At 37.3% G+C, this 14,314-nt stretch overlaps 1 protein-coding gene across 1 annotated transcript; it reads right to left on the bottom strand.

Annotated features, from left to right (window-relative positions):
* Positions 1-304: 304 nt before the first annotated feature.
* Positions 305-13,309, bottom strand: LOC123654732 (E3 ubiquitin-protein ligase MARCHF8-like). The gene is made up of 6 exons (XM_045590617.1): positions 13,040-13,309; positions 12,053-12,174; positions 11,468-11,612; positions 10,210-10,330; positions 4,359-4,641; positions 305-511 (listed from the first exon to the last, which is right to left on the bottom strand). The coding sequence occupies exons 1-6, from the start codon at positions 13,239-13,241 to the stop codon at positions 305-307; spliced, it is 1,080 nt and encodes a 359-aa protein (XP_045446573.1). The 5' UTR covers positions 13,242-13,309.
* Between the last annotated feature and the right edge of the window lie 1,005 nt (positions 13,310-14,314).

Below are 14,314 nucleotides of genomic sequence, written 5' to 3'. Positions count from 1 at the left end.
CAGGTGCCAAATCGATTAAAATATTTAAAAAGTTTGTTAAGGGAACGGTCGCTAACGCAGCTGCTTGCGACCGACGGACGAGTCCTCACACATCGATCCGAGTTCGATCGACTCACACTTAACTACACGGGTTCGACACGACTCGGACGCGAACACGTCACCGTAGCTTCTCCGAGCCGTCCGGTCGGGAGCCCCGCGCTCCGCACTATAACCGGGTGGATATCTCGTGGGGGGTGGGCGGGGCGCGGGGGCCGGTTCGCTAGTAGACCGTGTCGTCGGGGTAGAGCGTGAAGGCGGCGCGGCCTCAGGAGGCGCGGGCGGGGGCGGGCGGCGCGTGGGCGGGCGGCGAGTGGGCGGGCGGGGCCTGGGCGGGCTCGGGCAGTAAGCTCTCGTGGCTGGCGCGCAGGTTGGGCAGCGAACGAGCGGCTCGGGCCTCACGCCGCGCCTCCAGCGCCAGTAACTCACGGATGTCCGCCTCCAGTGGGTCCACGTTGATGTGGTATACGCCCCCCTACACACACCGAAAATGAATTAAATTTAAAAAAATCTACGGAGGTAAAGCACAGCAAGATACATCCTGTTCGAAGTCTGGAGCAGCCCGACTGGGGAATTACCTCGACCTTACAGAAGATCACTGCTAAATAGTACTGCTTACAAGCAGTGTTGTGTCCCTGTGATGAGTAAGGCCATCCAGAGCTCCTGGGGGAGATCGGGGACTGGGTCGGTAATGCGTTTGCGATGCTTTTGGAGTTGCAGGTGTCTATAAGCTACGGTAATCGCTTACGATAAAAGAGACCTAGTTGTATAAAAAATATTTCGTCACAAACTGTCTTAAGAATTATTGTTATATACTTAACGAAAGTTAAAAAAAATGTACATTTTTAAATGCTGACAATAGCAATACAAATCATAATAAAAAAAAAATCAACAATCAATTAAAAAATTGAAACATTTAGTATTAAGTTTATTAGTAGGCATTATTTAGTACATTACAAACTTAGGTAATGTACCCCGCCTAATATTATCCGGCAACCTTATCGTTTTATCATCAATCGATCAATGACCTCGTTTATCGTCGATTATTGTCGCGAAAATATTCAATGTATGCATGCAGAAGGGTATAATGCAAAGTGATATAATTATATCCCGCCGTCATCACGTAATCAATTACTTCTAGTAGTTTACAACATTATTTAGTAAATATAAAATTTTTATTACTCACTGTGTATGCAATACTTCTTGCGTTTTTAAATAAACGGTAAAAATAATAACAACTCCTAAAACAAATGATTAAAATATTCATACCAGTTGCGTATAAAATTTTGCTTACACTTTTAAATTTAAATTTGAGAGTAATTATATTGAATTGTGCAACAAATCGATCATGACCGTACCTGCATCACAGCGTACACAACTTTACTGGTTTAAACAATCGTCACTGTTACGAATTCAAGCACATTGAATATTTTTTTCAAAAAAAGGAGCTAATTCAATTGTGATGATGTATTGGTCTAATTTCAGAGCGTTATCAATTTTATCTTAGAAAATTCGGCATAGGTATATTAAACATATAATGCCCGATCGCTACAACTCACTTCATTATCATCATCATCATCAGCACATCAGCCTATCGCAGTCCACTGCTGGACATAGGTCTCCACAAGTTCGCGCCAAAAATGGCGTGAACTCATGTGTGTTGCCCACAGTCACCACTCTGGGTAGGCGGGTTGGTGACAGCAGGGCTGGCTTTGTCGCACCGAAGACGCTGCTGCCCGTCTTCGGCCTGTGTAATTCAAAGCCAACAGTTGGATGGTTATCCCGCAATCGGTCGGCTTTTTAAATTCCAAGGTGGTAGTGGAACTGTGTTATCCCTTAGTCGCCTCTTACGACACCCACAAAAAGAGAGGGGGTAGCTATATTCTTGAATGGCGTAACCACACAACTTACGTGGTGATGTCAAACAGACCAAAAATATTTTAAAAATACAAAAGCAATGAATCATCAAATAGTTGCAGCTACAGCTACGTGACCGTTTATCGACGCGGTCCGACACGAGCTGTGAACGGTGAATGTTCTATCAAGTTATTGTCACCATCAACTAAAATAGCAGATACACTTTCTTTAGTTAACATAGCCACGTCCCTAGGCTAATTAAATCGTAGTAACTTAGGCCGTATTCCAATTGAGAAGTTTAAATAAGCAATTCAGACAGCGGTCACTTACTGTTTTCAAATATATTGTTTTTATACAAGTTAGTAATACTAATATAGTATACGCGGTCTTTTTTAGACATTTTTAAGCACGGTTCTTATATTATGTGACAAACTATTCATTAATTGACGTACGCATGCACGCAAAACTTTTTTTTTAATAGTATTTAGATTTAACGCTGGACCGATGATTTACGTAAGATTGCCGGTGTAGGATGGATGAGGATTGCGAAAAACCGGGATATCTAACTTGAATTTGGGGAGACCTATGTCCAGCAGTGGACTGCAATAGGCTGAAGTGTGATTCGGATTTGAAATCGCCGTCACTGTGACATTTAGTATTACCATTTACCTAGTAAGACATAGCGGTAATTCCTTATACGACACAGTTCAAATACATAGTATGTATCAGCTTTAAAAGCTAGACTCTATCACTGCACCGGTACTGACCTCGTGCGCGGAGAGCACGGCGAGGTGTGCGGGGAGCGCGGGGTGCGCGAGGCGCGTGTCGGAGCAGCGGCGCTCGTCGGCGAGCGCGGACAGGCGGCGGTGCGGGTTGCCGCGGTACGTCTCGAAGTACACCTAGCACTGCCACAGAGCTAGCACTGCCACAGAGCTAGCACTGCCACAGAGCTAGCACCGGTACTGACCTCGTGCGCGGAGAGCACGGCGAGGTGTGCGGGGAGCGCGGGGTGCGCGAGGCGCGTGTCGGAGCAGCGGCGCTCGTCGGCGAGCGCGGACAGGCGGCGGTGCGGGTTGCCGCGGTACGTCTCGAAGTACACCTAGCACTGCCACAGAGCTAGCACTGCCACAGAGCTAGCACCGGTACTGACCTCGTGCGCGGAGAGCACGGCGAGGTGTGCGGGGAGCGCGGGGTGCGCGAGGCGCGTGTCGGAGCAGCGGCGCTCGTCGGCGAGCGCGGACAGGCGGCGGTGCGGGTTGCCGCGGTACGTCTCGAAGTACACCTAGCACTGCCACAGAGCTAGCACTGCCACAGAGCTAGCACCGGTACTGACCTCGTGCGCGGAGAGCACGGCGAGGTGTGCGGGGAGCGCGGGGTGCGCGAGGCGCGTGTCGGAGCAGCGGCGCTCGTCGGCGAGCGCGGACAGGCGGCGGTGCGGGTTGCCGCGGTACGTCTCGAAGTACACCTAGCACTGCCACAGAGCTAGCACTGCCACAGAGCTAGCACCGGTACTGACCTCGTGCGCGGAGAGCACGGCGAGGTGTGCGGGGAGCGCGGGGTGCGCGAGGCGCGTGTCGGAGCAGCGGCGCTCGTCGGCGAGCGCGGACAGGCGGCGGTGCGGGTTGCCGCGGTACGTCTCGAAGTACACCTAGCACTGCCACAGAGCTAGCACTGCCACAGAGCTAGCACCGGTACTGACCTCGTGCGCGGAGAGCACGGCGAGGTGTGCGGGGAGCGCGGGGTGCGCGAGGCGCGTGTCGGAGCAGCGGCGCTCGTCGGCGAGCGCGGACAGGCGGCGGTGCGGGTTGCCGCGGTACGTCTCGAAGTACACCTAGCACTGCCACAGAGCTAGCACTGCCACAGAGCTAGCACTGCCACAGAGCTAGCACCGGTACTGACCTCGTGCGCGGAGAGCACGGCGAGGTGTGCGGGGAGCGCGGGGTGCGCGAGGCGCGTGTCGGAGCAGCGGCGCTCGTCGGCGAGCGCGGACAGGCGGCGGTGCGGGTTGCCGCGGTACGTCTCGAAGTACACCTAGCACTGCCACAGAGCTAGCACTGCCACAGAGCTAGCACCGGTACTGACCTCGTGCGCGGAGAGCACGGCGAGGTGTGCGGGGAGCGCGGGGTGCGCGAGGCGCGTGTCGGAGCAGCGGCGCTCGTCGGCGAGCGCGGACAGGCGGCGGTGCGGGTTGCCGCGGTACGTCTCGAAGTACACCTAGCACTGCCACAGAGCTAGCACTGCCACAGAGCTAGCACCGGTACTGACCTCGTGCGCGGAGAGCACGGCGAGGTGTGCGGGGAGCGCGGGGTGCGCGAGGCGCGTGTCGGAGCAGCGGCGCTCGTCGGCGAGCGCGGACAGGCGGCGGTGCGGGTTGCCGCGGTACGTCTCGAAGTACACCTAGCACTGCCACAGAGCTAGCACTGCCACAGAGCTAGCACTGCCACAGAGCTAGCACCGGTACTGACCTCGTGCGCGGAGAGCACGGCGAGGTGTGCGGGGAGCGCGGGGTGCGCGAGGCGCGTGTCGGAGCAGCGGCGCTCGTCGGCGAGCGCGGACAGGCGGCGGTGCGGGTTGCCGCGGTACGTCTCGAAGCCGCCGCTCTCGTCCTCCTCGTGGTAGACGGCGGGTGGCGGCGGCGGCTCGATGTTGGCCACCACCTGCCCGCGCATGCTCCGCTCGCGCCGCTTGCGCATCGGCGGGGACCCGGTCATCGGTATCTTCTCCGGCGCGTTCTGTATCAGTAGTATTCTGTAATCGAAACGTATTAGATACTGTGAAAAGTCTTCGTTTTTTTATACATAAAATGGAAAAAAATAAACTGTTATAGATCAGAACTGGAAAAGAAAAAAAAAAACACTTTTCCAGCATTTTTCAATCGTTTTTCTTTCCATCAAAGTAAGTGAATCTTAAGAAAAAATTTATTCTGATGTTTATTACATAATTTTATTTGCTCGCAAACGAAAAAAAACCGACTTTAATTACATCGACAAGTAATACAACATAAGTAGACGAAAAAATATGTGGTGTCATGGGACACCAAGTAGGAACGAAGTTCCTTCGGATAGTATAGAAGCAACACAATTTGAAAAAAAAAAATGTTGAATTTTATATATATTTTCTAGTTTTTGATTTTTTTTTATTTTTTTTTTTTATTTTGTTGATTGGTTTTTAATTAAGTACATAAAAGTATTTAGGAAATTTGGTATTTTAGAAAATAACAAATACCGTAAAATAAAATATCAAACAAAATAATAATAATAATTCAAACTATTAAGTGAAATAAAAAAACATGTCTTTATTAATTTTGGCGACGATATAAAATTACATAAATAATTTTAAAAAAGTTTACTAGTAATATTTTAGTTTTACAAACGTCATCTTATACAGTCATGTGACTGATATTACGTCACTTCAGTTATATATTTTTCTTACGGTTTTAGTATTACATTTTCTTCAGTTCGGTCGCCCAGCCAAATGTCAAGCCTACCGTAAGGAACTTCGTTCCAAAAATAGTCAAGTAAATACACGCTATCAAAGATTACTCAAAAACTAGTCATCAGATTTCGATCAAATTTAAATGTGACCAATAGACAAGCATCCGCTTTCGATTAAAACAAGAATAATCAAAATTATTTACAAAAAATAAACTGCTACCATAGTGGATAATACAGCTTACTACGTTATAGTAGATGCATCCTTGGATCGATTCTTCACTGAAGTAGTTTTAATGAAGTCAGATAGATAGCGTGGCGTGGCGTTGCACCGTCTCATAAATACGCGTCATCAAAGGTTACTAAAAAAGCGCTCATTATATCTCGACCATATTTAAATGGAACCACGTGACAAGTATATTAGCTTTTGATTTATAAAAGAAATATCAAAATCGGTGTAATAAAATAAAAAAATACAATCGAATTGAGAACCTCCTTCTTTTTTGGAAGTCAGTTAAAAAAGAGAACTTAGTTGGGAAGCATTAATGCATACACCATATAATGCTAAACCAAACCTTAAACGATTTCGGTCTCCTAAGAATTATTTGGAGTACATACTGTGTTGACATAAAAAGAAAACTTTCAAAACTTTCAAAACTACTTGTTTATTTGATAAAAAATACCAAGGTTTCTATCGAAAACTCATCATGTCACTACATAAATACAAGGTGACGACAAGTTTTCGAAAATAATGGCCTATACATATAAACTTTTAAAAAGTGTTGAATTTGTGTATAAAATACGAAGAAACTTTTCCCCCGACCTAATAATGCATTGGTATATGTCGAACATTACATTTAATTAAAATTATTTGGACGCTTTTTGATGTTTTTGAGTTTGATTACCTTATAATATAATCTTCACAAAAATGATCATATAATAAGTATTATGAAAATGAAAAATTGTTTGTATTATCGAATACACAAACAGAGTCAGTCAGTCAGTCTTATTACATCAATTCGACTAGACATCCACCGCAATTTCACTCGCGTTGGATCAGCAGATTGATTGACATTTATGGTTACTGTTCCTTTACCTGAATGGTATCGTGACACCATACAGCCTATATTGCATCTAAATAACTTTTTAATCGCAAAATAAATTATTTAAATCAGGTTCAGACTATTTCCCGCAAAACATACATATTATACAATGTAACATATAGTATTGATTTAACATTAGGTAATGATTCACAGTAGCGAAATATAAACAAATTTTAATTGTATGGAAAACATTTAACCTCTACGAAACGGTAACAAGGTAATTAAATTACAAATTACTTCATTAAAAACAACAATGTGGAAATATGAAAAAGAATCCATTATCAATAAACTGTCCTCTACTAAGTACGTGTTTTTATGACGCTTAAAAAGTTTAATTATAGTACTCGTAATTTTAAAGGACAACACAAACCTCATTTAAGCACATAATACAAATGCTGACATTTAAAATGCTTTACAAAATTATGAATTACTAGCGTAGTTTTTACACGTACTTGTTCATATTATATGAAAATTATGATTATATCACATATTCGTCGTGATTGTTTGTACTTGAAAATATATATAAAAAAATATGCACGTTCCTTTAATATATAGGTATGTAATATCTAAGTTGCGACTAGTTGCAAGACTATATAATACGCTTAGATAGCGTAGTATGTTAGTACCCGCGACTTCGTCTGTGCAGGATTAGTAAGTACCTACTTCTAGTAGCTTATTATCTTCTCAATATCTATCTTTATACCAAAATTCATCAAAATTGGTTTGTTACTACCAAAATGTGCATTAAGAATATAATTATCATCAATTTTTATTGTATTTATGGTTCACTGTTTTGGCTATAGTGGCTTACTCATAAAAGATAGATATATGCTGTTGCGGACTTTTTTTTGGACTAATTAAGATAAAAAAATTCTTGTACATTATATATGTTTAAACTCAACAGTTTTTGCAGCGTACGCCAGAATAGCTCGCAGATGGCAGATTTTTTCCGACTTACTTCACAATCATCGTTATATTTTGGACAATTCACACACTATCTTTAAAAATTATAGCCTATGTGTTATTCTAATGTTTAAGCTATATTATTGTAAACTTTCATTAAAATCCATTCGGTAGTTTTTGCGTGAAAGAGGTACAAATATCAAACATTCGCGTTTATATTATTAGTGGGATTTTATTTAAGCCTGTCTTATATTTATCTTTACGTTGAAAACTAGTCAATAAATCTCAATAATAACTCATTAAAACAAAATAAAACATCAGTCAATGTTTGCGTTACATACTACTACCTGCAATGAGTCATAATAATTGTTTTATTGCTTACTAGCTGCTGCCCGCGACGTCGTCTGCGTGAACGCTATACAGCAGCAAAAATACCTACGATTATACCTTTTAAAATAACATTCATTTACCCGTTTCTTCTTTAGATTTCATATCTACAAAAAAATCTCATAGATGGCGCTGCTTTAAAATTGTCTTGTCTACTTATATCTATTTAATTATGTTTATCGGCTTAGTTACTTATATTGCGTGATTTTTATAGTGTGAAGCTAGCTTATATAGCATGGTTATTAACATAATAACAACAACATTCAAATATGCGTCGTTAGATTACACGTTGTTACAGAATGCGTTGAGGAAATAAAGGTTCACTGCTCGTTCCCGGTAGGTGATAGCATGATAATATGTAGCCTATATGTTGACCCGACTTCTTAGTAATATTCGTGCCGAATTTGAAGTAAATCCATGCGGTACTTTTTGAGTTTATCCCGGACATACATACAGACAAACAGACAAAAATTCTAAAAACTATATTTTTGGCTTCGGTATCGATTGTAGATCACACCACAGGTATTCTTTTAAAAAAATATTCAATGTTAATTTTTCTTTATAGGTAGAAACCAAACTAATTTCAAACACAATATTCATACACTTCTAAAACATCAACAAGAGAAACATTTATCTACAAAATTAGTCATTTACCCGAACACTTTATGATGTTACAACTATTACAGTAGCTCAAGGAAAGAGAACGAAAAGAAAACTTTTTAAAACAAGATAAATAATTGATAATGGTTGTTTATTTTATTTAATCGAGGAAATAAAAATAGATCAATTGCTTTAAAAAATCGAAAACAACAATATCGAACTAAAACATTTTTGTCCATAACCATATCGTATCGCAGTTTTAAAATGTTCAATGTAAAATAGAGGCCATAATTATGTTACACGTGTGCGACTTAATGCTCGTTGCGGTTTTTTTTTTAAACTGAAAATTGTTCTTTAATTTTAAATCTTAAAAACGGTAGACGAATGTGAATAACCGGTCAATTACTTTAAAACTTTTTTTAACAGTTTTGGTACATTTAATGATAAAATATATATCGAGATAATTCTCGACTCGATACTAACGATACACGTAACGTACACACTTCAAGATATATCGTACATACTGACTGACACCATTCAGTTTAAAGTTAGTGACAAGTTAGTAACATTGCAAATTATTTTTACTTGTAACTTTTGGGTTGAGATTTCTGTAATTTAACTGTCAATCTCATTGCTACCAATACAGTTCTAGTTCTGGCTCACTATAGATACTCGTTGTACCAATTCACGCGCAAATTAAATATATTCTATTGTAATTCAGTTATCAATAGTTAGTTATAAAATAATATACATATTATCTTCTTAAGCCGCACTACGCCTGGTAATTATTTATTTGAGTTGTTGAATCCCACGACACAGGCATTGCCTAGTGTGGGATTCACTGTTCCTTTCATGTAATGTGTATCTTTATAGTTAAACTATTTTTGATTTTTTTTTTGAATTGAGTAACCTCCTCCTTTTTTGAAGTCGGTTAAAAATGATAAAAATTTATATGAAGCTCAGAAATATATTTTGAAAATAATAAAATGTCTTACCAGTTTTGTAACCAAAAAAACTCACATGAAAAACGTCAATTATCGAAATATCGATTCTATAATTGTGTTTGCTCGCAAACGAAAAAAAAACCGACTTCAATTATATCGACAAGTAATACAATACAACGTAGATCGACGAAAAAATAGTCAAGTAACTGCGCGTTATCAAAGATTACTCAAAAAGTAGTTATCAGATCTTAATAAAATGTATATGTGACCACATGACAAACATCAGCTTTCGATTAAATTAAAAATTATCAAAATCGGTACACCCAGTAAAAAGTTATTGCGGATTTTCAAGAGTTTCCCTCGATTTCTCTGGGATCCCATCATCAGATCCTGGTTTCCTTATCATGGTACTAAACTAGGGATATCTTCTTTCCAACAAAAAAAGAATTATCAAAATCGATTCACCCAGTAAAAAGTTATTGCGGATTTTCAAGAATTTCCATCAATTTCTCTGGGATCCCATCATCAGAAAACGCATTATTAGATATAACTCGAAAAGTAATTGTTATATCTCAAATAAATTTAAATGGGACCAATTGAAACACGCCACCTTTCGATTAAAAAAAAAATTGTCGAAATTGGTCTACCCGGTCAAAAGTTCTGATGTAACATACATAAAAAAAAAAAAAAATACAGTCAAATTGAGAACCTCCTCCTTTTTTGGAAGTCGGTCAAAAAAATATAGACGAATTGAGAACCTCCTCCTTTTTTGGAAGTCGGTTAAAAAAAAATACAGTCGAATTGAGAACCTCCTCCTTTTTTGGAAGTCGGTTAATGAAGGGGTACATAGTAGGTAGCAGCAAAATTTTAAATAAAATTTCGAATCATGAATATTTAAGTTTCAAGCAGAGAAAAATTCTAAAAGAAATTTACAAGTTAGTACAGTACCTGTTGTGAGCTCGCCAACGATTACACAGATGTAAATACTGCCGACATTGTATATACATGAACACTGCCCCACCGGTGAATCCCACTGCGACGACCACAAGCTTCGTCCAAAACGGCCATGCTACAATAAAAACGTACAACTTTTAGATTTGTCATTACACCCATATATACCATAACATATAATAAAAAATGTGTTTTAAGTTTTTAACTCAATTACTGTTACCTTGATTTACATTAACCTCCAGCAACTAACGAATATGGTCAAAAGAAATGAGAGTTTATTTATAAAAGTCGCCGGCTAAACTCACAAACCTCGTAAATCCGTTTTTGGTCAAAATTAAGATTTTTGGTTGCTCAGTAGTGCAAGTGTGCAAGTTACAAAATATATTGGGTCGAAAAACAAATATTTATTATTATATGCACAGTTCTGTTATATGTATAATGAAACAACATTTTATTTATATTTCACAATTTTAAATAAGGAAGATAGTAGTTCTGATGAGGTTTATTTATAAAAAACAAAAAAAATCTCATTTAATCATCAACTAATTTAATTAAATTTAAGTACTAACAGGATAAAAAAAATTTTTTGTATCATAAGTTTTATGTATGTTTTTGTAGATTCACCTACCTAGAACCTAGATGTTCAAATAAAGAATTTATGTTATTAATATATAGTACTAGCTGTACCTGGCGCGCGTTGCTACACATTATATATATATATATATATATATATATATATATATATATATATATATATATATATATATATATATATATATAATATAAGGGTCGTCTGTTCCTAAAGTCAACAACTTAATGCTTGCATTATAAGGTAACAGCCGACTGGTATAGTGACCTTTTTTTCGATAAACATACTTATAAATAATACATATATAAATATATATATATATATATATTACACCCAGACTCGGGTTGGGATTCGAACCCACAGCCGCCAGAGCAGATTGCACGGTCACTACAAATTGCGCCAAGGGACTAGTCAATAATACAAATAAAATATATATTGAAGATTAGTAATAATAAAATTGGCTTCATCAATTTGGCTAATATTGATTAGCTAGTGTTGATAATGTCAGGATAATTAACATAAGTACTAAAGAAAAAAATAGTTTAAAACGCCACAAATAAAAAAGCTATTTTGTATTGAAATAAAGTTTCAAGTTTTTTGTAGGATATCAGGCTTATATTTTACACATTTGAAACTGGTTGCTAATTAGATAATATTAATAATCACCTATAAGACCCCGGTTGACCTCTTCCACGGCTCGCTCTATCAGCACAAATAGGGACCACATGACACATAGGGCTGCAACACAGTGGAAGAGTACGGCACAACACAACCGACGACGTTCCACCCCAGACATTTCTAACAAGCGCCACTAAAAATGTGTCAAATTTATGATAAAAATCATCAACAAATGTGTAATTGAAATTGTCAGTTCAGAATTAAATAGCATTTTTAATAAAAATAAATTAGAGTTAATTTTTTACAATAATTATACTATTGTGATGAATAATTAAAAAAAAAAAAATAAACAGACAAAAACTGTTATTAACAGCTACTTTTTTTATACTATTTTTAAGACTTAACATCATCCATATATAATTATATTAATATTATTATATATCAAAAAATAATGTATCATAATACACTACATATATAATCACACTATAAAAATGCAAAAGCAATTTTTTATGTTGCATTTGAATATAACTGAATTAATAAATCAATATCTAATCGTATCATGAAATTTTTAGTCCTGATGAAACATAAAAAACTACTGTAATTATACTTAGGTAAAAAATTTATTACATGTACCTCGCTGAATGGTTTTATTTTTGTATGCATAATAAAATTAAATTTGCATAATTCACATGATCTTGTTTCGGATGCAGTCAGCCACTGTTGAAGACAACTCTGATGAACATATTTAAGGCTTCCTAAAATGAAACACAATATTTAAAATATACAATAAAATAATACTTTCTATTTTTAATGCACCATTCAATAATACTATTATTATTGTGTAAATAAAACATAATATTTTCCTAAATTGTATTTGAATATAAATATCTACATAAGCTTTAACAGACAAAATGTATTATTAAAATTTTTAACAAGCATAATCAACAAAATACAAGCAGATATTTTATGCTGTTGTAATCAGGAAGTGAGATAAGTGTGAAAGCTAAGCTAAAAACTTGTTATTCAATACTTACATACTTATAATTATAATTACTACACACTGCTACATATGATATACATATATTTTACCAGAGGTTATACTAGTGATTTTTATATAAAATATTTGTCTATGGGGAGAACATAAACCAAAATTTACAATTTCTTAAGGTCACAACTATTGAGATAGATGTAATAAAACTTAAGCCTTTAAAGCTACTGACTAATTTACATAGAAGTCCCTTATGTAATAAAGTTGAGCAACATAGAAGTAAACATGTGGACATATTTTAAGTAAAAAGGCAAAATTTAGCCTATTTACGGCCACAATAAGATGTGCATAAAGCACATGTTCATTTTTACATCTACATAAAGGTATATATTAATTTAAGTTCAGTATATTTATTTTAGCTGCATAGAAATATTAAATGAAAAGTAAAATATTTTAACATACTGTAAACACATTAATTTGTTATGTAAACAAAAGTCAGCTGTTCATAAAATATAAACAATTATGGTGTATCTTAATCACCAAAATTTAATAATAAATTATTAGCGTGGTATTTATTAAACCCTCGCCGAAATATTTGTTATAGTGAAAGATACAATCATGTTAAAACTTACCAGAACAGTAACAAGGTGCAAGTAAGGGATTGTGAACTTCACTTTCACAGTGGCAAATACGACAAATATCACCGCTGGAATTGCTGCAGGAAGTTTGGCTGCTACCAGACCCTGCGCGAACTGTTTCTTTGCCACATCCCCCGCCCCATTCCCAACTTTCGATATCGGAAGAATTTTTTACATTTATCTGCTGTACAGGCATTATGATACTAAATAGTCAATGTAGATCTCGTAACATGTTAATCCTTATTTATAGATATTTTCATTAACAGCGGTCGAATTTTTAACAAAGCGAATAAACGTTTAAACATGTCACTCTCACTTATCGACTAAATGTAATTATGAAATAATAATTATAAAAATATTTATAGAACTACAATTCATCAGCCCTGCTTTAAGGCAGCTAATAATATATTTTTGCACTCATTAGTAAAATTAAAAGACGAAAACATCAATAGCTGTATAGAGTGATAGCAAGTGATAGGATAATAAGAAATAGACTATAGACTATTAAAATAAAAAATTGGCAATAGACTATAAAGTTCACAGTACCGTATAACGGGGATAAAACGTTAAAAGGTACGATTTCGAATTTCACATGATAAATTTTGATTATCGTTGAAAATATGAACAATAATAGAGAAATTGATAAAAATATCCCTTTTCCGCCTCCTTATATTTTACTATAGTGATATAAAACTATAAAATATATTCTTGGACAATTTTTTTAACCAAATGTAGGTTGTTGCAATTTCCACTTAAACCGGGTTAAACTGGAACCAGAAAAAGCTAAATAGGAAGAAATGTCCAGGGTTGACAAAAACTTAAAACAAAATTTAGTAGATACGGTAGTTAATACAGTATGACAATCTCACTTTTTAATACGTTTTCTAGTCTACCGACGTAAGAAACAATTATAAATAGTAAGTTTTTTATTAATTTCATTGCATGCATTAAAAATCGATTGCATTGCATGTTATTAAAAATCGATCGATTAGTATTATTTTTTACAAATAGCATTATTTTATTTGCTCAAACTATTTATATTTATTTAAAAATTAAGGAAAGTGGATTTGTTTCAAACTATACTTGAGCAATTATAAATGCAACTTGAGCAGTTCTTTAACACTTTGAGCAATTTAAAATATTGTATACATCGAAAGATATAGGAGTTTGAAAATATTGATATTTTTTTTTTCAACGACTTTATTGATTTTTAATTAAATAGTTTAAGGTGAGCAATTTAAAACGACGACGTAGTTGAATTGAGCTATT

The sequence above is a fragment of the Melitaea cinxia genome, chromosome 6 (genome assembly GCF_905220565.1).
Source record: "Melitaea cinxia chromosome 6, ilMelCinx1.1, whole genome shotgun sequence".
Lineage (NCBI taxonomy): Eukaryota > Metazoa > Arthropoda > Insecta > Lepidoptera > Nymphalidae > Melitaea > Melitaea cinxia.
Note: the sequence above shows the minus strand (reverse complement) of the source record. Positions and strands in the feature narration are given on the sequence as shown.